At 41.2% G+C, this 27,344-nt stretch overlaps 2 protein-coding genes across 5 annotated transcripts in view; both read right to left on the bottom strand.

Annotated features, from left to right (window-relative positions):
• Positions 1-368: 368 nt before the first annotated feature.
• On the bottom strand, positions 369-5,034 carry adam10b (ADAM metallopeptidase domain 10b). Its single transcript, XM_048180474.1, has 11 exons — positions 4,878-5,034; positions 3,989-4,139; positions 3,058-3,176; positions 2,552-2,710; positions 1,922-2,022; positions 1,700-1,840; positions 1,522-1,614; positions 1,249-1,432; positions 1,010-1,173; positions 702-885; positions 369-586 (listed from the first exon to the last, which is right to left on the bottom strand). The coding sequence occupies exons 1-11, from the start codon at positions 4,948-4,950 to the stop codon at positions 432-434; spliced, it is 1,524 nt and encodes a 507-aa protein (XP_048036431.1). The 5' UTR covers positions 4,951-5,034; the 3' UTR covers positions 369-431.
• Positions 5,035-6,999: 1,965 nt separating this feature from the next.
• LOC125261895 (GTPase IMAP family member 8-like) overlaps positions 7,000-27,344 on the bottom strand; it is a 39,688-nt gene continuing 19,343 nt past the window's right edge. For 3 of the 4 annotated variants that reach the window (XM_048180473.1, XM_048180472.1, XM_048180470.1), the window contains 7 exons: positions 23,336-24,028; positions 21,656-22,360; positions 18,112-18,792; positions 8,336-8,396; positions 8,159-8,255; positions 7,947-8,016; positions 7,000-7,630 (listed from right to left, as the gene is read on the bottom strand). In XM_048180473.1, the coding sequence (XP_048036430.1) occupies positions 7,951-8,016; positions 8,159-8,255; positions 8,336-8,396; positions 18,112-18,792; positions 21,656-22,360; positions 23,336-24,011 (2,286 nt within the window). In that variant the 5' untranslated portion in view covers positions 24,012-24,028 and the 3' untranslated portion in view covers positions 7,000-7,630; positions 7,947-7,950. Of the gene's footprint in view, positions 7,631-7,946; positions 8,017-8,156; positions 8,256-8,335; positions 8,397-18,111; positions 18,793-21,655; positions 22,361-23,335; positions 24,029-27,344 lie in introns of all 4 variants that reach the window. The other variant, XM_048180471.1, reaches the window with a different exon arrangement.

Here is a 27,344-nt window from a genome sequence, read left to right as displayed (position 1 = left end):
AGTGTAATCTATTAATGCAATTAACAAATCATATAATAAGAGATTAGAGATAGGAGATTTTAACTACAACTCTTACTTTTCAATCATACAAATGAGTCATTAAAAATGTCTACAAATTCATAAAACTGATCCTAGATCAGGTAAACTATTTTTAAAGTTTTGACGTAGCAAAACCTCGTTTAGTGAAATCACATGCCGGTTTGATACACGCTCCGAATCACTGGTTTGAAACAAATGATTCACAGTCTGAAGCTTCGTGAAGTTTTGAAAGCAGCGGTCAGTACTGGTCTCACTGTTAGCTAATGTTTTAGTTAATGCATTGATGAAACCTCACTGTAAAGTGTAACAGGAATCTGAATACAGGCCTTTTGATCTGAAATCAAGCCTATTATTAGGACCAATGAGGATGTCAGCACTGTGGCCCAGTGTTTTTACCTGCAGACTTTGTTGGGTTTGAGTTTGCACTTCCTGTTGTCCGGCTGATTGGCGTCGTAGCAGCACTCGTCTTTACACTGATCGCTGTATCCGCAGTCACACTCCTCGCCCGGCTCCACCAGCCCGTTCCCGCAGATCGGCTGCCCGGACTCTGTCCAGCACACACACACACACACACACACACACACACACACACACACACACACACAGGTCAGCTCCGGTCAGACCTCTGAGACTGCTTCTATCGGTCGTGCCGAGCGTCTCACCCACGAAACAGCTGCCGCGCTTCTTCTCCAGCACCTGGCTGATGTTCTTGATGCTGCACACGGAGAACTTGTTGTTGTTAAGCTTGTCTCCGGATGTGGCGCGGGCGTACATGATGTAATTCCCCCGTTCCTTCTTATCCTGGCTCTTGGACTCGCCCGGAGTGCACTCCGACCCGGAGTCATGCTGAGGGACCAAGACAAACCATCACCATCACTGTCTAATGTTTTCAAGCTTTCAGATCATGAACCACATGCACTCAGGCAGATGCGTGACCGGTCACCGCGACCGGCAGGATCCTCAAACTCACCGGCGAGCCGAAGTTGTGTCCGACCTCATGTGCGAACGTGATGTGCGAGACTTTGGGCGGCACGTGTGAGGCGTAGTTCTGAACCGTGATGATTCCCGTGTTGAGAGACTTCTTCTTCCCGTCGGAATAGAGCTTGCTCTTCTCACAGATGCCTCCAGAACTCCCTGAGGAACACACAGGATCATCAGAATCACCTGACACTGGCACCTGAAGCTACATCATCACGCAGAAGCGTTTACCGGCGGGAGCGCCGACCCAGGCCAGACCCAACACGCCGTCGTCGAAGTCTCTGTCGGTGAAGACGTAGGCCAGGCAGTAGTCGTCGTGATTCTGCTCCGAGTTCAGCTCCAGGAACTTCTCCACGCCGATGTTGGCGAAGCGGAAAGGGTTGGACCGATCGCGCTCGTCACTGGTGGTGTTGATCTGAGAACGGCAGCGCAAAAACCAGTTCAAACCAGTTCAAACCTGTTCTAACCAGCTCACACCACATGATGATGAAGGGGAGCACTGACCCGTATCCTCTTGACCATGAAGCTGATGTTGCGGATGCCCATGAAGTCTGTGCCCTGGTAGATGGCGTCGATGGCCTTCACGTGACTGGAGATCTGAGCAGAACATCATCATCATCATCATCATCATCATCATCATCATCACGTCTCTGATTAAAGCAGTCACACGGCACGGGCGTACCTGAGCGATGACGGCCTCTCTGGTCTTGTAGTATTTGTAGAACAGGTGATCGGTCTGGATGAAGAGCTGACAGGTGTTCTTCTCCACCTGAGTCATCCTCTTCTTCCTCAGCAAGGCCTGCTCCTCCGCTGACCGGTTCTCCTGCAGAGAAAGAGAGCGTTTGTGCTCGTCCGTGTCTCTCTCAATAAAGACTGAAGCAGAGTTAAACACTCGCGGTCGGACCTTCGCCGGTTCCTCCAGCACTGACGCCTGGTATTTCTTCATCCTGTCAAACACAGACGAATCCGCACAGCCGCCCTCCGGCCCGTACTTGTGAGGATATTCTGGATCACATGACAGAGACGCCAGCACATTACAATAAAGAAAACACCAGTTATTATTCAGAAACATGTGACTGCTGAATCCACGATCGACCAATCAGAATCAAGCCCTGCAGAGAGACACACTGAAGCTATTTTAGGGGACAAAATTATCACGTCACTTTAAAAAATAATATTTATGGACGCTCTGTTGCAGATTTAATAACTTGAGAGATTGATATTTTGAGGCTTTTATTCAGTTATATCGTGGAGCTCTGCAGACGGCACAGACGGATCACGGCACGCAGAAGGAAACACTCGTTTGTGATCCGCGACTGCTTATCAACACGTGCCGTTGTGAATAATCACGAGACGCGCCTTCTCATTGGATAAGGACTCGCGGTCTCATGAATATTTATGAGACACTGATGAGTCATCGGAATGTGAGGAAACATCACATCCTGATGAAGATTTAAACCCAGAGATGAAAGCAGAACCCGTTCAGATGAAGGCACACTAACGTCTGTGTTTCAGGTCTAGACGGATCACTCACGGATGTCGTCCTCGTGGTAGATGACGGAGTGGAACGGGACGTTTTTATCCTGCAGGTATCTCTCGACCGGCTCCACGTAATACGTGCCTCGATGGGTCTGAATGAAGCCCTCGAACTTCCCGTCCACGACCGAGCCGTGCGTCAGAGTGCCGTGTTCTCCTGCGGAGCAGACGGGATGAGAGGAACACAAACTGAGACGAGCCTCAGACAGAACCGAATCATACAGAGTCAAACCGACACGCTTCAATAGAAGAAAGCTGTTTTATGTGCTCTTATACTCTCTTTCCTGCTGCTCGAGAAACATTTCTGATTATTATCAGTGTAGAAAACAGTCGTGCTGCTTCAGATTTGTGATATGAATGAATTATTTGATGAATATAAAGTTCAAAAGAACAGCATATAATCTTTTGTCACATTATAAATGTCTTTCCTGTCGCTCTTGATCAGTTTAACGTGTCCTTGCTGAATGAAAGTGTTAATTTCATGAGCGCAGGTGTGTGTCTGACCGTAGATCTGTCCGGTGTAGATGTGCGAGGTGTCGTACTCCAGCTCCTCTCCGGACATCTCCAGCTTGAAGTCGTCTGAAAACAGCCTGGTGTCTCGCTTCATCCGCAGGTTGAAATGCCTGGAGGTGGAAAACACACATTTTAAACACGACTGCAATTTTACAAATGCTTTCACAGAGCGGCAGAAACAGAAAGAAGAAAAGATTACATGGAAAAAAACAGCTTTAATGTTGAAAACAGGCTCAGCTCTTCCTGTCCTGATGATTTCTGATTTCAAGAAGACTTTGAGACTGAAAGACCCTGAGAGAGTGAAGATCTCACTGATTCACCTTCATATTCTTCTGAAAATCATAAAATCATCGTGATAAACCGACAGAAACTGATTCACTGCAGATGTTTAGGTGTTCACAACAGAAGATCATACTTTCCTAATCTCAGCTAGTCTTCCACAGATCTCACAGCTCTGAACATCAGGGTGTTTCTACAGATGGGTCATAATAGACTGAATCATTCTGAATCAATCCTCATTTAGATGAACCGATAACGAATCTTAAATCAGAGGAATGGATTAGTCTGTGCTGTTTTCAGCTCCAATAATCAATAAACTTTGTGCTTAGATACTTCTGATATGAAACAAAGTCTCAGATTTCATATGATTCTAATTTTATTACAAAGTTCAAAGAACAAATATGGTTTTGTGGCTCTTTAATGATCATTGTAGCGTCTCAGTTCATTCATTACATTAACTCAACATGTTCTTCAGTTTTTAATGTACGTTATGAATAAATCCAGTGTTTATGACAGCCATTCGAAAGGCTTATATTTAAATAAAACAAACTGAAACACAATCACATCATATAAATGCAGTAATTAATATAAACACGGCCTGTGCGGAGGGTGACACATACTGTACCTGCCGTCATGCCCTCACCTGCCGTGCGCGTGGAACTCCAGCTGCAGCTCGCGCTCCTGGTGCGACAGCGCCCTCCTGGCCCTCTGGTGCCGGATGTGCAGCTGATCCGTGTCGTACGACAGACCCTCGTAGTGCCGGATGTACTTGTTCAGGGGGTTGCCATAGTAACCTGCTCGCCACACAAACATCACGGTTAGAGCGCGGCCGTGATCACATGACAACAGTGAGAATAAACAAAGCCCTCCACCCTCCCCAGCACCACCTGCCCAGATCTGATATAAATAAACCTCCATTTAACAATGAGATGAACACATAATTGCTTATTTCACCACATAATTTAGATTTTTTTTGTAGAAAAGCAGAGAAATGTTCATGCGACGTTGACAATGCTGTGATTGTGACACCATATAATAACGAGATCATCTCATTGGTCAAACACTGTCCGGTTCATCAGATATTCTGCTGTTTATCAGTCACATGAGTGTCATGAAGGCCTGGTTCATTCACAGACACTGGATCAGAGCCAGAGATGTTGAGTTTGACACACATGGAGCTGCATTATAACACAATCATCACTATATGGAGGATATGCGCAGATCACAGATGTGTTTGTGGGAATGATGTGAGTGTTATGGAGTCTCTTCATCCATCTTAAGCTGATGTGTGTTAGCTCATGTGTGTCAGCTCGATCTGATCCTGGATCCGCTCTTATTCGATCCACTCAGCCCATCTGAGCTCACAGACCCGGCCGCCATCGGATCCGTCGTGAATATCGACGGGAACGCGTCAGAATCGGGGAATCCGGGAATAACGGTCGCGGTTTTAGCGTTAGCACGGATGCTCGCGCGGAGCATCACTGACTCGAGCCGAACCGGGTCGAAACACTGTCTCTCACACTCACACTCACCTCGAGCGGGTCTGGAGGCGCACAGGAGGCACAGCAGCACCGGGAACACGGCCGTCATCGCGGATAAATGCATGTTTAGCGCATGGATGATGGACGGGTTGGGTTTTATTGTTTACAGCTTCAGTCTCGGGTTTGGGGCTTTGCGTGCTGACGTCAGACGCACACAGACACGAGCACGAGCCCCTCCCCCACGCTCGAGCACTGCAACATCACAGAAACATCAGCTGAAATAAATATGATGGGCTTTATGACTTTATGAAATATTACATATGAGGTTTATATCAGTCTGCCAGTAAATAGAGTCATGTCTGCAAGTTTGCAAAGTACTTAACATATTTTTGGCCAAATTTGGCTCCTCAAGTATTAATCTTTCAGTTTCTAATTTCATCATGTTGCTTTAGCCTGTAATGTTATGCTGTAGTTTAAAAGGACTGTTAAACACGTAATATGACATTATTTCTCCTTCTTCCAGGCCTAAAACACTAATGAACATGTGACTGTCTTAATTCTTCAGACATTATGAATATGATCATCCTCGTATGACGGACCTCAATCCTAATATTTAAGCCTAATAACTTATTTCCATGTGTAAAGACCAAATTTATACTGTGAAAATTAATATGATAAATATGCATAAAATAGTATTTGGACAGTATTTGGTTTTATTGGATTGTTATTGAAGGACAGCAGCTGGTTTTGGTCAAAGGTCTCTTTGGAAACCATAAAGAATTGTGTGTGTGTGTGTGTGTGTGTGTGTGTGTGTGTGTGAATTACAGACAGTTTCAGGAGAAGCGGACAGTCCATTAAAGTATCGGTCACTAGTCAAACATCTGCTGTAATAAATGATTTATATATTGTCAACATGAGTTGGTCAGAATACTGAATGACCATCAGTGGAGAATGATGATTTTGTTCCTTCATTAATGTAGTTAATCTACCAGTTAATTAAAACCAGTCAGATCTCAGGTCCTGATTCATGCAGAATTAGTTTCAGTCAATGAAAGTGTGAATCTGTTGTTCAGTAAAGTGTTCAGGTGATCAGTTAACATGTTTCTCGTTTGTGTTCTCAGTTACACTGATCTTACACACATTAACCTGCTAACTTGATCCTAATGTAAAGCCTCTTCACATAACAAAGACACAAAATAAAGTGTGACTGATTGTCTTATGTACACATTATCATATCAGGATAAGGAAAAGTGCTCAAAGTGTTCAAATCTTTCACTTCTGTTCCTACAGTATCAGTCTAGTTTCTACAAAAAGATTAAGGATGAGCAGCTGTGTTCACAAACACAATAACACGTTGTTGTAACTTACTTCTTACCAGAGTCTGCCAGTGAATTTGCACAAAAACAGACTGTATACACAAATAAAGGACAAAACAGAAGTAAATGCTAAGGAATTAGTTTGCCTCTACAACACATACACACACACACACACACACACACACACACACACACACACACACACACATACACACACACACACACACAAGTCAAGTCACCTTTATTTATATAGCACTTTTTACAATGCAGATTGTGTCAAAGCAGCTTTACATTGATAACTGGTATATAATTCTTGTACTTAATTTGTTCTTGTACAATTTTACTGTTATTTTTTGTGTGTTCATGACTATCAGAAAAACCATGATTGTTCAAACTTGTGTGAATTCTGCAGATGAATAAAGCACTGAAACAAACAAACGCTGTTGATGGACACTGAGGATCAAACTCAGACGTGTGTCGCCGATCACAGAGAAACACGGACACAGGAAAAACAATTAAAGAGTAAATTCAGAATCCAGCAGAACAATCCTCACTGGCATCAGGGAGCTGGATTCTTCTTCATGGAAAGAAACTGGCTATTTCAAATGGAACTTTCCTTAAGCTTTCACTGTAATAATTACTGCTATGTCTTCATTTACAATTATACACTTTTGTTTTATCGAACCAAAGGCATTTAGTGCTGCTTTAAACCAGGAGAAACACTTTAAACCACTGCTTCATTAAAAACAAGACGCTTCTGATCCTGATACGAGTGAAACCGCAGCGTTTCTCCTGATCAGAACACAAAATACACTCTATCATCAGATGATGACTCCAACACAAATCATGTATTCAGCAAACGCTCCAGAGCGAGATGATTAATAAATGGATATTAACAGAGAAATTTAGTTTTCATTATGTATTACATCATTTCAGTTGTGTGTGAATCCTGTTCCTGGAGATCTACCTGTCAAACACACCTGAAGCAGCTGATGAAGATCTCCAGGAGAACTTGAGACTTACAGACAGCAGTGTTTGATCAGGGATGGAGATGAACTCTACAGGAAGATCTCCAGGAACAGCATTGGACACCGCTGCCATAAGTACAACAGGCTGCTATTTTCAAAAATCAGTTCAAAATTGCAAATATATACATGAGTCATGAGATACATGAGATTTTGAAATAGTAAAAATTTTTCCCAATCAAAACTTAAACAGGCGTTTCCTCGTTTAGGTTGTGTCTTTGCTGGGCTGTTGCCTATACATCACAGATCTGGCAGAACTGTACAAGTTTTAATGTCATCTATGGTGTTACTGTAATCCAGATTGTATTAAATCCGGTGCTGAGGTTTGTGTGTTGTCTCTTCAGAAGCAGACAGGACCGACGCACACTGCCAGGAACAGCTGTGTCCGCAGGAACAGAACGCAGGATCTCTCTGCTGCACTTTGCTCACGGGATACCTCATGAAGTCTGGTGTCAGGTGCTCACTGCGAAAGAACAGGTGAGAGAACATGTGTTACACTGAATTTGTCATGCATGTACTTATACTGTATATATAACAATACTTGAAAAGAAAACTTGAAAAGCAACTAGTCTAGCTATGAATTGTCAGGGGACAAATATTTAATGATTCATGTTTTGAATAACAAGAGGACTCATTTAGTATCTACCGTATTATGCAACACAGAAGTTTTCATTGAATGTAAGAGAGTTCAGATTCATTAGCCATATAGTAAACGACTGGAGGAACAACAATAACAAGCATGCGTGCAAACTCTTCATGTTAAGAAAGCAGATGTTTACTGCATCAGTGGTGTGGAATCTGTCCGTCTGACACGTCGCTGCAAACGGATGATGCACGTGATGATCTGTAAGTCAGAGCATTCAGGACAACTCATTAGCCAATGTTCATGTCACAGATACACCACTGCACATGATCCATATACTGCTGAATTTAACATATACAATGAAAAATACTTCAACAAATGATATCTGATATTAAATGTAATGCACCTGTGGTCAGAGCTGAAGTTCGGTGGTGTTGCAATTGAATCATCGCTCTTCATTGACAGGCAACTGAACGCAGGTGACAGTCTGCCTCCATCCTGCACCCTAAACACAGAACCTAATGTAACTACACATCCTTACTGACGATGTGAAAAGATGAATCTTCACAATGTAAACGTGATTACCAGACAGATGCATTCAGCCTTTGGACAGCTTCTTCTTCCGTGTAGCTGATTTCAAATCTCTCTATGGGAAAACAGGTAGATCTGTATATACATGTATTTGCACTAATAAAAGCCTGTTCACAACAAGGATGACAAATATAACAATAAAGATTAAAAATCAAAAATAGACTTTGCAAATTTTAAAAAATAGTCTAGACCACAACTATGACGATTATGACAAAAAAGAACAATATAACTGGAATCACTTTCAGAGTGATTTTGTCCAGCTGATAAATTATAAAAACAATCAACAGCCAATCAGAATCCATCCTGCTTTAAAGAGCCTGAGCATTTAAGGACTTAGTTCACTCAAAAATGAAAATTCTGTCATTAATTACTCTCCGTCATGTCGTTCCACACCCGTAATACCTTCGTTCATCTTCAGAACACAAATTAAGATATTTTTGTTGAAATCCGTCCATAGACAGCAATATAATCAACACTTTCAAGGTCCAGAAAGGAACTAAAGACATCACTAAGAATACTTTTTGTGCACAAAAACAAAACAAAAATAACCACTTTATTCAACAATCTCTTCTCTTCTCTGTCATTATTTTACGCAGGTGACGCAGTAACACAGTGAAGGTTTCCCTGTTTACGTCCGAATGCCGGCTCAGTATTGGCCAAAGCTGATCACGTGATCAGCACGACGCATGCGTGTGACGCTGATGCAGGAGTCATCCCTAGTGAAAAAAAAGTATGCTAAATATACTTGCAGCAAGACTAATTATTAGTATATAACTTTCGTCTTAGGACAACTTTTCTGAACTTTTTTGATCCACTTCAAATGTTGACTACTGTACTTTGAATTACATAATCTCACACAATACAGTTGTGCTACTATTTAAATACAGTTTAACACATTTTCCCAAAGTTGAATGCATTTGTTTTCAAGGCCATTAAAATAAATAAAATGTAACAACATCACTAATGAAGAGACATATTTCATTGACAAATCCAATAGTTTTTATTTAAACTTAGATTCAGCAAAACTTACCATGTTTTTCATTAAAGAAAAAAAAATATTGGACCATGGTGACCCTCTATACACAAATACAAATGACACATTATATTCCATGTTCTGATGAGCTTCTCATTGTGTCTGATGGCACAATGATGACCGCAGAAACTCGTGAAGAACAGCATCTGTTGACAGAATATACCAAAGATATAAGGTCAGACAGCATGTTCAACACTTTATTCACGTTTACAATAGTCTGTCTGAATCCTACATTGAACCAATACTATTTTTGAACAGTAAATGAGGATTAGCAGCAGGAACTGTATCAGAATGGCATGTCGATATTGTTTTCGGTACATAGTCAAGCATAAAACACTTTATGAATTAATATCGTACAGAATACGGGCCGATTTGACCAATCATATGAATGTTTTGGTGCTGCATACAAACATGTGCCATAAACCACCACACACAAACTCAAAAGGAGATATCAAGCCGAAATATCGCTCTCCGTTTGTTAAAGAAAATAAAATAAAGTTTGTTAACTGGTAGACTACAACTCACCTCCCAATAGCAGCACTTTTCTCCGGTTCTTTCAGGATCGCGTAGGCCATTAGATTAGCCGGTTGTCGTCGCCATCACGGTCAGTCTGTGATGTCACTTGATTGAACTGGTCAGAATCCCCAAGATTGAGCGATGTATTGCGCTTTCAGTGTTTTATTAAATAAATTATACATTGCGACATTATACTTCACCTGACTGACTGAGCGAGTGGATTCAGATGACGACCGTGACGTCAGCAGCTCTGATTGGCTGAAGCCAGTGAGCAACAAAATCTGATTGGTCACAGACCAAGTTGAAGAGACATTTGAATTCCGATAAGTTTAACCACTCGACATATTTTTTCGCATTACTTGTGCTGCTGGTGTGTTGTTTAATATAGATTTGTGTGTACGATTGTAAAATGATTCTGCCAGTGTAAACTTAATAAACATTTACACATATTTGGAAATTGTATAGGCTACACTGCATATACTAAATGGGCTTAATGCATTCATACTGAAATAAATAAGCACAAGTAATGTAATGAATTCCAAGGATGAAGAAGTAAACTTAAAAATACACTCAAATTTAACATTAGATACACTACAACTTCAGGATATTAAATAATGTATTTTTTAAATATACTTTCAGTGCATTGTTACAATGATCATTTCAGCACACTGTTAAAATATACCTCAAATATATTTTTATAAAGTGCAAATAAATACACTTTTAAAAAATAAACTGAACTTACACTTCAAGTATATTTTTCTAAAATATATTTTTTAGAAAATATACTAAAGTACAATTATTTTAAAGTGTGTTAAAAGTTGCATTGTGAAAATATGATACTAATATACTTTTTATATATTTAATGATAGTACATTTTTTGTTAGTATATTTGCAGTGTACTATAGAAAAAGGGAATATATTTAAAATACAATAAAGTATACTTTTTTCACTAGGGATATACAGACCCGGCGCCAGACACAAATTCACGGACGGGCATTACATTTTTTTCAGGGGGGCACAAATGAGATCAACCTCATTGCATAATAACATTAATTATGAATTAAATGGCCAAAAAAAAAAAAAAAAACACGAGGAAGAGCTAAAAAACACGTCGCAGGGCTCGAAATTGCCCGTTGATTTTTTTTTTAAAGGGGTATAATGTACTGACCAAGCGGCAACCTCCCCCTGTTTCTCGTGAAGCCAATACGGAAGTGAATTAAACTGCAATTCATCGACTGGCCGCTAGGACAGGCTGCAGAAGGGAGCAGAATCTCATTGACCATCATGTTAAATTAGTCAAGTTTACAGCAGAAAAAAACATGTTTACAGTCTGGTTCATATTGTGGTTTTGGTCTATACTGCGAATTTTGCCCTTCATGACAACTCTGAGGGGGGTGAATTTTTTTTATAGCTCATCTGTTTAAATTATATTAAGCCTTAAAGTTCTGCATAATTAAGGGCGTGGTCACTTGAGTGACAGGTGGATTGGCACTGCTGTCTGTGAGCCGTCATGTTACCTCAGCTAATTCCAGCCGCTGAATTTGGCATCTCACTCGTATTTGTGCTTTTTTCTGTATTATTTATACAATATATGGCTTGCTGCATACTCGAGACAGATGTCAGTCTGTGTACATGTGCTCGCATGCGGAACACACGTTGTTGGATCGTCGTGGCATTGGCTAAAAGTTTTGTTCCTGAGATTTACTGCAATGACAATACCAGGAGGATAACAACTCCGACAGCACTGCTTGGATATAACTAAAACTGCTGCACTATTTTGAAAAATTATACTTTGGATACGTGCTCATTAGTTTGAGAGAACATTTGAGAGATATACATCTGGTACATATATATATATATATTTCCAAGTGCCACGGATTGGATTCATCTCGCGATCTCTATTTCATTATAAAGGTATGAAATCCATTTGATTTGTGTTATTTGCACACCCAACACAAATTAATTAGCCTACTGGTGTTAGAGCATCTATAACGTTATCGTAAAAAAAATCACCGTAGATTGACAGTAAACCTTTAGTACTTTCTAATGATATTGTTATCTTTATTAATATTTTAGATAGTATCTAAGATAGATAGCTAGGGCGGGCGTGGTTTCAGCAACAAGTCGCATGGGCTCCAACTTCGTCCCGCCTCTTTGCCCATTTTCAGTTATCCGTGAGTGACGTGCGTCACGTGCAGCTAAGATGGCCGCGCCTCATTTATGCGTCAAAACCATAGACTGTAAAAAAATATGGACGTAGCGTCCGTGACGTCACCCATAGAGTTCTGAACAGCAGTTTTGAAGCGAAAATGAGGCCGCGGCCATCTTAGCTGCGCGTCACCGCACGTCACTCCCGGATAACTGAAAATGGGCAAAGAGGCGGGAGTGGTTTGAGCTGATATGACTGGTTGCTGAAACCACGCCCGCCTAGCTCGACGTGACCATGTTAGCAGCAAAGGAGCTATCTATCTATCTAAGATACGATCTAAAATATTAATGAAGATAAGTTTTATCATCAGAACGTTCTAAAGGTTACTGTCAATCTACGGTGTTTCTTTAAGATATAGATGCTCCAACACCAGTAGTGTTGGGTGTGCAAATAACAACATGGAAAATCAAATGGGACTTCATACCTTTATAATGAAATAGAGATCGCGAGATGAATCCAATCCGTGGCACTTGGGTAAAATATGAGTGTCCATTGCAAAACAAAAATACATTTCACATTTCTTCTGAATGATCTGCTCTCTGTCATCGTTCTTCAAGAAAGGATGCAATCTGAGCAGCCTTTATGTTGTAAAACTGTATACGATCGTATCTAACAAACAAATGAGCCTGTGTCCAAAGTATATTTTTTTCAAAATAGTGCAGCAGTTTTAGTTATAATATCCAAGCAGTGCTGTCGGATTTTGATATCCTCCTGGTATTGTCATTGCAGTAAATCTCACAATCAAAACTTTCAGCCAATGCCACGATCCAACAACGTGTGTTGTTTATCTTCCGCATGCATGCACATCTACACAGACACACATCAGTCTCGAATATTAGGCAGCAAGCCATATTTTATAATTGTATAAAATAATCGTGCACAAATACGGCTGAGATGCCAAATTCAGCGGCATCTGAGGTAAAGTGACGGCTCACAGACAGCAGCGCAATATACCTGTCACTCAAGTGACCACGCCCTTAATTATGCAGAACTTCAAGGCTTAATATAATTTAAACAGATAAGTTATAAAAAAATTCACCCCCCTCAGAGTTGTCATGAAGGGCAAAAATAGCAGTATAGACCAAAACCACAATTTGAACCAACTTGTAAACATGTTTTTTTCTGCTGTAAACTTGGCCAATTTAACATGGGACTCTATGAGATTCTGCTCTCTTTTGGAGCCTGTCCCTAGCGGCCAGTCGATGAATCGCAGTTTAAGTTACTTCCGTATTGGCTTCACGAGAGAAAGGGGGGAGGTTGCCGCTTGGTCAAAACTGCTGTTCAGAACCATAGACATATAATAAACACTAGACGCTCTATTGGCCGCTGGACCGTACGTCAACGGCGCCGCCATGTTGTGCGGGGCAACGTTCGCATAACGCTCATAACTGGAATTGAGAAAAATGTCTGCTTCGTGTGCTGCTTGGGGCTGTACAAATCGCTGCACAATTGAAAACCGGTCTCGGGGAATAACCTTTCACAGGTAAGACTGAACATTTGTTTCTGGTTGTATTTGGTCATTATATAATTGATAGTAGTTGGCCACCGGAGTCAGACAGACAATAGATAGCGATGTCACTAGTTAGCTGTGAAAGTTGAGACGTGAGTTTACATGATTTCTAATATAGTTTTAGCTTATGTTATTTTATAAACTAAAGTTTAAATATGCATCTCTATTTTATTAAAACCGACTTTTATGACAAGTACTCGTTACGGCTAGGTGGCTGATATTTTGTTAATCTTAATCTAACCCTTACTTTAAGGTTAGTTAGTGGGCTAGCTTTTCACACATTTAAGGTTTCACAAAGACAACGAGTTGAGGAGACAGTGGGAAGTAGCTTGAAGGGAAGTTTCCTGACTCATCTACATTATTTAAAAGTTTGCCATTAAATGGTGATTTGTTTATATATTTATTTCTTTTTCAGCCCATTGCAACCAGGGCTACACAAGCCTCAAGGAAAGCTGAGGAGAGCCTGTCAGTGGACTGTTCTCACCATTTCCAAGAGACTGATGGAAATATATAGCCTTTTGTTGTTATTATTATTATACCAATACTATGTTATTATTGTACTAGTCACTATTTAATTTACTATTTTTATTATTGTCTATATTATTCTGCAATTGATATTACATTGTATTTGCGATTATTATTATACCAATACTATTATTATCAATCTATTATAGTTATGATGTTATATTATTGTCTATATTCTGTAAATGATACTACATATTCTATTGCTATTATTATAGTATTATTATACTATATGCTATTATCAATATATTATATTATATTATTGTACTTATACTATTTTATAAATGTTCTATTCATTACTATTTTATTTGTTGTATACTGTTTGTTTATTGACAATATTATATACTTTATTATTGACTATATTTTTATATTATATATACACTACATAAACTATTTCTTATAGTGTATAACAAACTATTTACTATTCTCAATTTCTTTATTTGCATTGCACTGTAGATGTACCATATCATATGTATTACCATAAAGGATCCATCAGTTATCTTTGTTGTTGTATGTTTTTGGAGTATCTATCTGTATCATTTTAGTGCTATAAAAATACAGAAAGCAGCCTGTGTGATTTGTATTTGATTATTTTTGTTTCATTTTATCAGTGGTGGTCAATTCTAAGTTCAAGAAAAGCTAAAATTGCGTTAAAGACAGAAAATCCCTTTTTTACAATAAGAAAACGTTATTTAATTTAATGTGAAAATTAAATTATATCTCAGTATGGGCGTTTTCACAATTCTTATGCAAGAATAAAGCAGTCAAATACATGACAAGCCAGAGTTTTGACTATTTTTTATTAAAATAATATTTTATATGTCTAACTATAGAGATCTTAAGTAACTAGAACTTTTTGTACACCACGTACATTATAAACCACTGAAATTGGTTGATAAATGTAAACCTTATTTTTGTTTTTATCCAGAAAAACCGCAGCTCGTCCGTTTACTTGTGTTTATTAACAGCGCAGTCTTGCCCCGCACAATATGGCGGACTCGTTGACGTATCGCAGCAACAGTCCAAAGCGGCCAATAGGGCGTCTAGTGTTTATTATATGTCTATGTTCAGAACTCTATGGGTGACGTCACGGACACTACGTCCATATTTTTTTACAGTCTATGGTACTGACACTAAAGCCGAGTTCAGACTGCACGATTTTCAAAGTAGTCGGGTCACTGTTCTTTTCACACTGCATGACTATCTTGGCCAGCATTCAGTCGCTGCTGTGTTCAAATTGCACGATGGATCAGAGACAGAGGGTTTCAAACTGCATGACTTTACAATAGGAAGAATCGCCGACAACTCTGTCTGGCACGCAAACTACGTTTCACAACCAAACACACGCGAGACGTGACAAGGAAACAACGCGATATCACGCGTTCAAGACCAGAGTTCTCACGTGAGACTGGCCCTGTGTCTCAATCAGCTCCCTAGCTCCCTAGGTCGTGAATCAGTATATAATGAAAGTGAATGCGGCTGATACCCTGATCAGTGCCCTGACTGCTGAACTAGGGAGCTGATTGAGACACACGGTGGATTATTATTAAAAATAGTAGTCCGCAAGAAGCTTGAAATATGAATTGCCTGTGCGCTGATTTGCAGCGAAAACAACATAAATAAAAGAAAAATATGGAGGAGGATATGTTTGGGGAGACTGTGGATTGTGTGTTCTGCAACGAGAGTTGGAACTAAATACATAGGCTAACTTTTCAATGTGCTGCTGTTGCGGATGGTCAAGCAAATGTTTGTGCTTTGTTTTTGTTTTGTATAATTGTAATGTTTATCTGAAACGAAGCCATGCTTGCTGATATTGTGGTCTATAGCTCCTCCCCGAACTCCCCGCTGCTCTGTATCTTGCTCTCTCATTGGCTGTCGGTCATCGCCGATGTATTTTTCAGTCAGAACACTTTTCACACAGCAGGATTTTGAATCGCCGACAGGTCCAGATTTTTAGCATGCCAAATATCTCACGGGCGACTCGTCGGCGATTCTCTCAGATCGCGTCTTTGCTCATTCACACTGCGTGATTGTCACTCGCGTGAACGAGCACCGATTTGCCTGTGATTTCGGGCATTTGTCGGCGATTTCTCAAAACCTGTCGGCGAGCCAAAATCGGGGCTAAAATCGTGCAGTCTGAACTCGGCTTAACAAAATGTTGCGATGTTGAGGCGCTTGCGCTGCCTCTCGAGGAGAAATCGAAACAAAATGAGCGCAGCAGAAACAAAGAAACTCAGCTAACACACTGCCAGCAGCAGTATTAATCTAGGTAGGGCAGATTCTGGGTCTTAGCGCTAGTTTATGATAAACGCCAATAACATATCCTAATTGCATTCGCATATATCATCACTCTCCAAGTACATCAGACACACACTTTTGGCAGAATTCTAATGTCCTTGCGTTATTCATCCTGAGTGGCGCTCTAATTATGTTTAACAGACTTTAGTACACACGACAAACGCATAAAAATGCCATCTGAATTGCCTTTATGTAGTAGGCTATTTATTGCGTCCGAATGTCGTTTTTAGGATGTTATAAGGTATGTAGGAATTCCAGCGAAGAAAAAAGTTATGTCTATTCTCAGAAAAACAAAACAAACACAGAACTACTGTATATAAAAGATATTCACATGAGCACGGTTAAAACTAAAGGGTTTACTCTCATTAATTTAATAACGCTACTCCACGTAGGAAGAACAGACATGCCAACTTGTTACTGACCTGATACAGACACGTGTGAAGCGGACTGACCGTCTTGACCTGGAGCGAAGTTTACGCACAGACTGTAAAAAAATATAATATGACGTAACGTCACATGGAAATAAGCGGGGCAGCCAGAAATCTGCTCAAATGGCTCTCTATGAGGGTGCTGCAGGTTTACATTGGAAATTTGTGAGGCGCTGTAGAGCTGGGAGGGCTCTGAGACAGGCTGCCCCGCTTATCATGATTCATGCCTGCCGAATCCTTGCGCTACATTTTAATATATCCTGCTCACTTTACGACTAGAAAATCTGAAAAATATTTGTTGCAGATTGCTGAACATATTTATAATATATTATTAATTCAGTGTGTATAGAGGTCTATGTTTGGATGAATATTTTGTTGGGCTATGCCCCACCTGCCCATACAGACGAGCCGCGGCTGAATACTGCAGTAAAAATTCAAAATGTGGAGTTTTTATATTTATGACATATGATACAGTTAAGCAACATCACACGACCAAGAGTGCCGAATAATACCATCACGATTGAAAATGTGACACTTCATATGGCAGTTCTATAAACAAGTAATTAATATGGATTTACTTACATTTTAGACGCAATATTGAGTGTTTTTGTTCTGTTTTAGCAGCGAAAATAGTTCAAACAAAGATCACAGCAGAAGCGCGTCAGTCTCACAGCTTTCGCCTAGCATTACCTCGCTGATCTCTCCTGCCAACTTTGGTGGTCTTTGATTAAAGAAACGCCGTATATCCTCAGTCACTGTCACACGAGATAGCTCAGCATAGTTGTTTAAAAAATGACAGCTAACGTTAAGCGGCAGTGCTTTGCACACAACCAAACTTTCCGCGCTCAATATTTACAAACCAATCAAATCCGTTACATTTTTTTTTTTAAATAAGACCAAACAAATTTTTATTTTTATCCAGTAGTTATGTATATACAAAACGATAACTTTTGATAATGGTAGCCTATTGATAAAAAAATATCAAGAACTGGTGGTCGGTGGGACATGGAGTTGTCGACTCGTCCAGGGCGGGCACTAGTGACTCACAGGGCGGGCCAGGCCCCCCAATGCCCGCCCATGGCGCCGGGACTGGGGATATACCTCTCGGATTTCCTCAAAAATATCTTACTTTGTGTTCTGAAGATGAATGAAGGTCTTACGGGTGTGGAACAACATGAGTGAGTAATAAATGACAGAAATCTCATTTTTGGGTGAACTAACCCTTTAACCCCTGCATTCTCTCAATATACTCACCTATCTTTGCTCGGTTTTCTTCTCTCGGTCTCTGTGCTCTTAATTCTCGCTCCTTTGCTCTCTCCTCCGCTCGCCTTCTCTCCTTCGCAGCATCTAAGATCTTTTGGTCTAGTTGGTAATGGCAGTGCTTATTTTCTGCCGCCATCTCCTCGATCTTTTCAAACAACTGCACGACCTGCATGCCATCATTCTTAACTTTGGTGTTGAGAACATGATATCTGTTTCCACATTTCTCCAGCAGCCTGTGGAGGGCGCCGCCTTCGCTCTCGATGTGCATCTCTATGGGCGTCTGTCCCAGCCAGTCTTCATGAGTGAACAGGACTATAGTGTGTTTCCACACTCTCTGGCTGAGAAGATCGAGATGTTCCTCCAGCACTCTGTTGTTCATCTCGCTGTATTTCGTGTCGACGCGGATGACTAGGAGAAGAGCGTGTGGCCCCGGGTGACACAAAAACAGACTGTGCATGAATTCTAACTGGTACAGTTTTGCAGTATTCTGCACATTTGGATCACTCCAGCAGGGCGACTCGACCACTGTGACTTCTCTGCCGGCCACCGTTCCCTGTTTAAACTCAGCCTGAACGGCAGTCTTTAGCTCGAACGCCTCTCGTCGCAGGATAGTGTTCCCGGCTGAACTCTTCCCAGCTGTTCTGTGGCCCATCAGCACCAGCCTTAGTACTCCTGTCAATGAGAAAAACAAGCTTTCTATATGAATTATTATATGCACAAAGTCCATAAGCTACGCGATCAATTGTCTCCTCTAGATATGTCTCTAAATAATTCACTCTAACCCTTATATTATGATTCTGTATGGTATATTATGGGTCTGTTTGATCCACAATGTTTTTTGGGTTGTCAGAAATATTGGTTAACATAAGATTCCCTTTCGAAAGGGAACGCACTGCGTTTAAACTCTATCAAATCACAGCAATCATATTGACCGGCGACAGCCTATGACGTCACTACTAGTCTGACCTGAATGCACATAAGGGGTGTCTAGAGAACCAGTCATTCTCTTTTCATCTTCAGGGACTGTTTTGTTTGAAGCACTGTTCAAAGTAAGAATGGCTTAAGCAAATGTTTCAAGCTGTGTGTTCCTCTGTGTCATAGATATTGATGCTTTATGACACTCATGACTTGTGCGTCCTATGCATGCTCAGTGCTTTACTGTTTACGTGCTCTGTGAGCGTTTCCCGCTGAGGAAGCTCCACTCTTGTTTGTCTCTCTTTTTGATGGAAGATGGACAATCTTTTTTGCTCAATGCCCACAGAAGTACTTCGCTGAAATGTTTGTAGGTGTTTATTTCATATGCTTCAGCGGCTGACAAGAGTGTTTTGCTGATTGAGGATGCATTGTCTCTTGCGTATTATTCTTTATAATGCTGGGTGCATGAAACATTGAAATTCTGTAGCAGGGAGATATTAGTAAACTTTATAAAGTTACTAATCAAAACAGGAAAAGTTCCACGAATGTCAAATGATGCAATCAATGAGCAAAGGAGAAACAGTACGGGGCGCATCTAAGCTCCGTAGCAGCGTCTCATTGGAGAATCGCTTCGGAGGACCAAAATACATATCATAATAATATATTATTACTGTTGGCCACGGGATAATATTTAATCAAGAATTGGTAAAATACTTTAACCTCAATTTTTCGCTTGACAAATAATTGATGAAGGGTTAAATATACATTCTGAATCATTTACAGTTGATTCGGTTCTTATTCACTGTAATTTAATTACCACATTAGTTATAATTAATTGATTTGGTGCTTACACGTCCTTAAGATCAGCAGACAGTGCTCTATTTATGTTTCGAGTGATATGTGGGTTTGTGTGCAAGCTTTTGGCATCTAATCACACACATTACTTGTGCGTTGTTTGTTTGGGCGAGGAGCGTGCGAGTTCAGTTTTTGAGGAAACTATTTGCTCGCGCGGTATGTTTTCTCAACTTGTCATCAACTATCTGATACTCAAATATGTGCAAGTGAGTGCTTTGTCATTTAAAAAATCTACATAATGACCTTGATCTTAATATATAACATGAATTCATCCATTTGTGAATGGTGAACTGGGAGAACAATAGAGTGAGTGAGCTTTATAGTCACTTACACAATGTGTATCTGATATGAATAAACGTCAGCAAATTATATTTGAATGGATTGTTATTGCTGCTTCCATAGACATCAGTGTGTATTTCATTGGCTGTTGCATTGGGACACGTGACACCACTGGATATTGAGTCGGCCGACAGCTCCAGATATTTAGCATGCTAGATATTTGTCTGGTGTCTGCGAGGTGTCGGCTCCATTGAGCTCAAGGAAGGTCATGTGTCCAAGGGTGTGTCATCCCTTCTTTTTGGGCCACTCTGACATCTGGCCTCGGCTAGGACTTTAGGAATACATCTTTTTAGACAGAGGCAGTTCTGCTGTAGCTTTTCCTCCTCTTAGCCTGCAGTAGCTCAGAGTAAGCTATTCCTAGGAGAGCCTCTCCAGATTAAGACTGGCAGCTAGCGATCCTAGTAACTCTCAGTGTGAGGGTTCAAAAGCACTATGCTGAGTCCTGATGCCCATCTCTACGATTCGGAGTGGGTTACTGCCAGTTCACATCCCTCTTTTTGGACGCCTCCTCTGGAGGAGTGGTTTTGGCATTTTAGTTTAAACAATTTTTCTGATATTTTTTGCAGCCATTCTTTGACATGGACTCCCCTCAGCATGGCAGCGTGGGTATTTTGTTCCCCATAGAGCTAGACGCAGTGCAAGTTCCCTTTTGAAAGGGAACGTCTCAGGTTACACATGTAAACATGGTTCCCTGAGAACAGGGAATGAGACACTGCGTCTTCCTGCCATGCCTCTGGGCCACCTGCTGAACAGTCCCTTCAGACGATAAGTGGATGACTTGTTCCCTAGGTGCTCCTTATGTGCGTTCGGATCATACTATTAATGACATCATAGGCTGCCGCGGGCCAATATGATTGTTGTGATTTGATAGCATTTCAGACACTGGTTCCCGCGGAGGCATTCCCCAAAGTGCAAGACGCAGTGTCTCGTTCCCCTTTTCTCAGGGAACCATGGTTACATGCGTAACCTGAGATGTTCCTTTTTCCTGAAATTTTGTCAAGAATTTCTATGATTATGATGTTTGTTAGTCAATTTTACTATGGTTAATGGCAGCAGAACAGAACCCTCAAAAAGTATTTATGTATTTTTGTTATGTATGCATTTGGCTTTTTATTTGAAGACATTTACATTACATTGATGGTGTACATTTTTATCAGTTTGCTGGAAAAGATCTGATTGCGAGTGCAGTGCTTCGACTGTTTGAGCTTCAGGAAAGCATAGAGTGCTTATCCACACTTCTGTTTAAAATGTTTAAAACGTTTTTTGTTTTTTTTTGTTTGTTTTTTTAAATACTGATTCTAAAATGAACAGTTTGTGGAAAAAAATATTGTTAAATACAGTTTGATTTTCAGGGAATTACACAGAATCCAAAGGGGTCAGTAAAAAACATGTGTTAATAAATGATAAATATAATAAATGTGCTTACCAATTTGAGACCTGACATATAGTCTCTGTTTTTGCACATTCTGCTGCCTCTGATGAGCTCTCCGTTTTGCTTTCCTTTTCCTTTCTTCCGTATCTTTTAAAATCTCTCTGTCCATCTCGTAATGGCAGGAGCTGTTTTCGGCCACCATCTCTTCCACCTTGTCCAGGAGATCTTGGACTTGAATGCCAGCATCTCTGCTCTCAGTGTTGAGAACATGGTATCTATGGCCGCATTTCTCCAGCAGCCAGCGGAGGGCACCACCTTCGCTCTCAATGTGCATCTCTATAGGCGTGTCCCCTAGATAGTTCTCAGAGGTGAACAGCACAATGATGCGACTCCAGACTCTCTCTCCGAGTAGCTCTACATGTCCCTCGATCACGCTCCTGTCGGTTTCTCTGAAGGCCACGTCTGTGCGTACGATCAGTAATATAGCGTGGGGTCCTGGAGCACACAGAGACGTGCTGAGGATGATCTCCTGCTGAAGTAACTGGCAGCTCTCTGTGATTTCTCTGTTCTTGCACCAGTCGGGGACTTCGACCAGAGTGATCTTTCTGCCGGCCGCCTCTCCGTGCCTCTTCACACACTCTGCACTTCTTCTCGACTCAAACTCCTTCTTGCCCAGGATGAAGTTTCCTGCAGAACTGTTTCCAGGTGCTCCGTGCTCCATCAGCACCAGCCTGAGCTCGGACAGTCTCTGTGTGTGACCTGAGTCCAGACACAAATCAATAGCTAACAAATATCCATCCACACAAATCAGTGCACATTTTAATATCAGCACCTTTAATTTTTTTCTTTTCTTTGTAACCAGTGGCGTAAATTTGTTTTAAAAAGTGGTTGGGACATGAGTGTGTGTGTGTGTGTGTGTGTGTGTGTGTGATCACTGCGTTTTAGTTCAAGCGGCACATGAACCAATTATCTCTTCATACTATAAACATGAATTAACATCAGTACACACCGTTTTTTAAGTTCACCGACCCCTCCCTCATTAAAACCTGTGTTCAGTGATAAAGCGCTCTACTGTATATGAGCGCCAAGAGAGCACAGTTGCATGCCTCTGATAACAGCGGCAACATTAACGAACGCTCAGCATGATTTCAAAAACAACACCTTCCAGTGCTAGATCACTTCTTATTTAAAAAACGAATGAAATGAATGCTTTGCTAGTCAAATGGAGATGTTTCATGTGCATTAGGTACATCCATGCCGCAAGATGTTTCAAAAAGTGGTAGGGACAATATCGACCCTGGTGAAAAGTGGTGAGGACGTTAGCTATTTATATGCCATGAACATATATATATTATATATATATATGTTCATGGCATATAAATAGCTTTCGCCTCTGGCTTTCTTAGTCGGGGACACTTGATATTCAACATTATTACTGACCGCATTGTTTGAGAACTAAACTGAGCTGGACTGATCTGAATAATGACTCTATTGTCTTCTATAGAGCTGCTTTACAGCTGAATCAGATTTTGTCTTATATCTGATTCAGCTGAAGTTTGCATCATTGATTCTGTTATTTTCCTGTTTATCACTGTGAAGCTGCTTTGGAACAATCTGTACTGTATAAAGCGCTGTAGAAATAAAGCTGAATAGACTTTATCTACACAAATGGGCAATGACTGTAGACAGAATGTACACAGAACAAATCAGTCGACCCTTTTTTGGTAAACTCACCCATCTGTTCTCTGATTTTTACTCTCTTCTTCTGGGCTTTTATCTCTCTCTGTCTCGCTCTCTCCATTGCCTCCTTTTTCTGCTTCTCTGCTTCTTTTACATTGAGGTCTATATAATAGTGGTGGTCATTATTTCCGTCCACCATCTTCTCGATCTTGTCCAGCAGGTCTGTGACCTGAGTGCCGTCACGCGTGCGCTTGCTGTTGAGAACATGATATCTGTTGCCGCATTTCTCCAGCAGCCACTGGAGGGCGCCGCCCTCACACTCAATGTGCATCTCTATGGATCTGTTTCCCAGGTGTCCTCCATCAATGAATAACACCATAACATGAGGCCAGACCCTCGTACCGAGCAGCTCAAGATGCTCCGCCGCTGATGTCCTGTGAGCCTCGGTGAACGAGATGTTTACAGGTACGACTATAAGGAAAGCGTGTGGACCTGGAGGGCACAGAGCCGGGCTGCTCACAATCTCCCGTTTGAGTAACTCAGTACTGTCGTCTGTCTGTCCAACCGACCAGCCTGGAGCTTCAACCACAGTCAGCGGCCTGCCATTCACCTGTCCCTGTCTGACCACACACTCCAGACTTCTCTTCGACTCAAAGTCCCGTCTGTCTAGGATTGTGTTTCCAGCAGAGCTTTTCTCTGTATTCTGAAATCCCAGCAGAACAATCCTCATCAGGGAGCTGGATTCTCCTTCATGGAAAGAAACAGACAGTTTCAAATGAAACTTTACTTAAGCTTTCACTGTAATAATTACTACTATGTCTTAATTTCCAATAATATATTTTTAATTTATTGAAGAGAGAACATTCATGTCCAGGGACTACAGATGCAAATAAGCTATCTAGCTAACTCTGGCACAACATGGTACCTAAGTATTGTTATGTATTGATTGATAAAAGTCACAGAAGGCTAAAAATTTATATTTTGTACTTGTAATTTGTAATTTTGGACAGATTCCCCCAACCACTGGCATGCAAAAACAACACCTTGAACTCTTCATCTTGTTCCTCAAACCATTCCTGAACAATGCGTGTTACAGTATATAATCTACCCAGACCTTCCAAGGGGTCTTGTTAGGAGATGATCAACGATATTTGCTTCACCAATGTTTTGGCTCATCACATACAGACATAAATAGGACACATAAGGTCATAATCTCTAAGATACACTTGAAAAGTAGAATGTAGACGTGTAGGGCTGAGTGAATATGAGCAGAACTCTTTACTGGCCTAGTACTTCAGAAATCCCTTTAAAGTATATGTGAATTAAACATGGCACAATGGCCTTCATCAGCACAGTATGTTAATGCCTATCCAGTGTGAGGTATTCATCAATATGCTGACTGAGGACTGTTGGGACACTCCAGGCACAGGATGGATCTGTTTGGAGAGACAGAGTACGGATATGGTTTCGTTTTCCGCTGGCTGGGGCTGATAACGGAGCTCTTCAGTCTTTGCCTTAGTAAAGCACAAGTTTACACGAGTTTACACACGATATGCGATGTAAATAGTGACTGCGTTATGTAGGACTATCAGTTATTTCTTTTAATTGTATGATTAATTTGTGTTCAAAATATCATATTTGTTACTCAAATATCATGTTTAGCAAGTTACAGAGAACCCAGCAGCCAGGCAACAGACAAATAGCCGATCCTGAGTGACGACATCACTACTCGCATTCTAGCAGAACGGTTCGGCACGGTTGGCTAATTCCGGGCGGAGAATGGTTTGTAATTGTGCCGCGCCGTACCGGGCTCAGTTTGAAATACAACTGGAACTGTCTCTTACCATTCATCCGTTCGGCCCGATGTTGGAAAGCGGATTTTGTGAGCAGTGCAGTGGTGTAATGGCAATTTTCAATAAAATCTTTCATTACAGATTTTGTTTCCAAACAAACCAAACATATGGGTGACCCTTCAACTTGGTAAAAAATGTAATCTGTTAACCATCCTGATTGGACAGTGAAAACACGATTTTTATTGTAAATTTTTCATTTATTTTTGCTAATTTTAGTAAACGTTCACATTAGCGTGCACATCCTATGCTGTTATTACAGTTTTTTTATTTGCTTTGGTACTATTTTCACAAGTAATGCCGAGTTCAGACTGGACGATTTTCAAAGTAGTCGGGTCACTGTTCTTTTCACACTGCATGACTATCTTGGCCAGCATTCAGTCGCTGCTGTGTTCATACTGCACGATGGATCGGCGACAGAAGGTTTCACACTGCATGACTTTACAATAGGAAGAATCGCCGACAACTCTATCTGGCACGCAAACTACATTTCACAACCAAACGCACGCGAGATGTGACAAGGAAACAACGCTATCTCTCTTCTTCTGATGCATCTTTGATCAATCTGATGTTATACTGTACAGTCATTGACTGTTTCTTTTCCCTTGTTCTCTGTCCTGCTGTGTTAACAAATTTCAAATCCCTCTGTATTTGTATGTCTGTCTGACTCTCTCTCTGTCTCTCTCTCTCTCTCACACACACACACACACACACACTCAGAAATTCAGAAATTGCAAATGAGTTCTTTAGAAACTATGCTATAATCAATATCTATAGAAATCGTCTCAGTTTACGTATGTAACCATGGTTCCCTGAGAACACTGCGTTTGAAATGCATATGGGGAACGCCTCCGCATGAACTGCTGTCTGAAAACAATATGAACTCACGACAATCCTATTGGCTGGCGACAGCCTATGAAGTCATCATAGCGTGACCGGAAGTATATAAGAAGCGCCTAGAGAACCAGTCAGTATCTTATCGTCTGAAGGGTCTGTTCAGCAGGCAGCCCCGATGCATGGCTAGGAAACTCAGAGTCTTGTTCCCCTCAGGGAACCATGGTTACATACATAACCTGAGACGTTCCCTTTCGAAAGGGAACTCTACTTGGCGTTTGAACGCTATGGGGAATGATATACCCACGCTGCCATGCTTGAGGGGAGTGCATGCCAAAAATGGCTAGACAAACGTCAGAACTAGCAGCTTCCACTGAAGTGCCATAACCACTCCCCCTACGGGTCATACATAGGCTGTCAGTGATTACATTCCCTATGGCCAACAGCCCAAGCTATAAGCCTCAAAGAGGCCTTCTGCAGAAGGCCTACCAAGGCCGCTCAAAGGCTTCTGGAACCAAACTTCTTTTCAGAGAAAAGAGGGTACCTTTAAGGAAATGTGGCCAGGAGGCCAGAGGGAACCCTAGCCAGTCATTTGTCAGGGGAACATACTCGACCCTGATTGCCACCAGGGAGGCCTGACCTGGTCTACTTTTACAGAAAACTAGTTTTGGCCAATGACCTGTCTGATCACAGAGCCTCAATTCACATTCTTCAGAGAAGATATCCAGTAAGAGTGACTGCAAAGAGGCAGTAACCAACTCAGAGAGGCCTTCAACCAGTGACCAGACTTAGGGAGCTAAGTACTATGCAGAAAGACTGTCAAACAAGGGGAGTACTGGTCTCAACCAAACAGATAAATGTACTGTAGGCACAAAATCATGGAGGCCCAGAAGGGGGCCTACAACATGACGTAGTTCTACATCATGTAGAAATACCTCACAGCAGCCTTGCAAAAGTCCAAACATGCGAAACTACATGCTTAATCTGCTTAAAGGACACCCAGGTGTGGGGGTTGGAAAGCTTAAAGCAGCTTAATTGCTGGTAAAGCAAGAACCCACAAACCTGGGAAGTTGTTCAGATTGAAATGAGTTAAACTAGCAGAAAAAGACTGTAGTGTGCCCACATAACAGTCTACCTCAACACAATCTGACAAGCAGTGTACTCATTAAAACACCTTTTACTCTTTAAACAAGAGTACAGACTCACGCCATCATGTTCTGAAAGAGGCCCAAAAAAGGGCCTACGACTCCAGAAAGACATGTGGCGTCAGCTCGTGGCAGTGTCTAAGCTCTAAGGGAGCCATATATGATAACCAAACTCTCCAGTGAGGTTAACTAGTTTAGCTCAATCTGAGCTTAAATCTGTCCCACACATTCGAA

The sequence above is a fragment of the Megalobrama amblycephala genome, unplaced genomic scaffold, assembly GCF_018812025.1.
Source record: "Megalobrama amblycephala isolate DHTTF-2021 unplaced genomic scaffold, ASM1881202v1 scaffold522, whole genome shotgun sequence".
Classification (NCBI taxonomy): domain Eukaryota; kingdom Metazoa; phylum Chordata; class Actinopteri; order Cypriniformes; family Xenocyprididae; genus Megalobrama; species Megalobrama amblycephala.
This window is presented reverse-complemented; position numbering and strand designations above follow the sequence as displayed.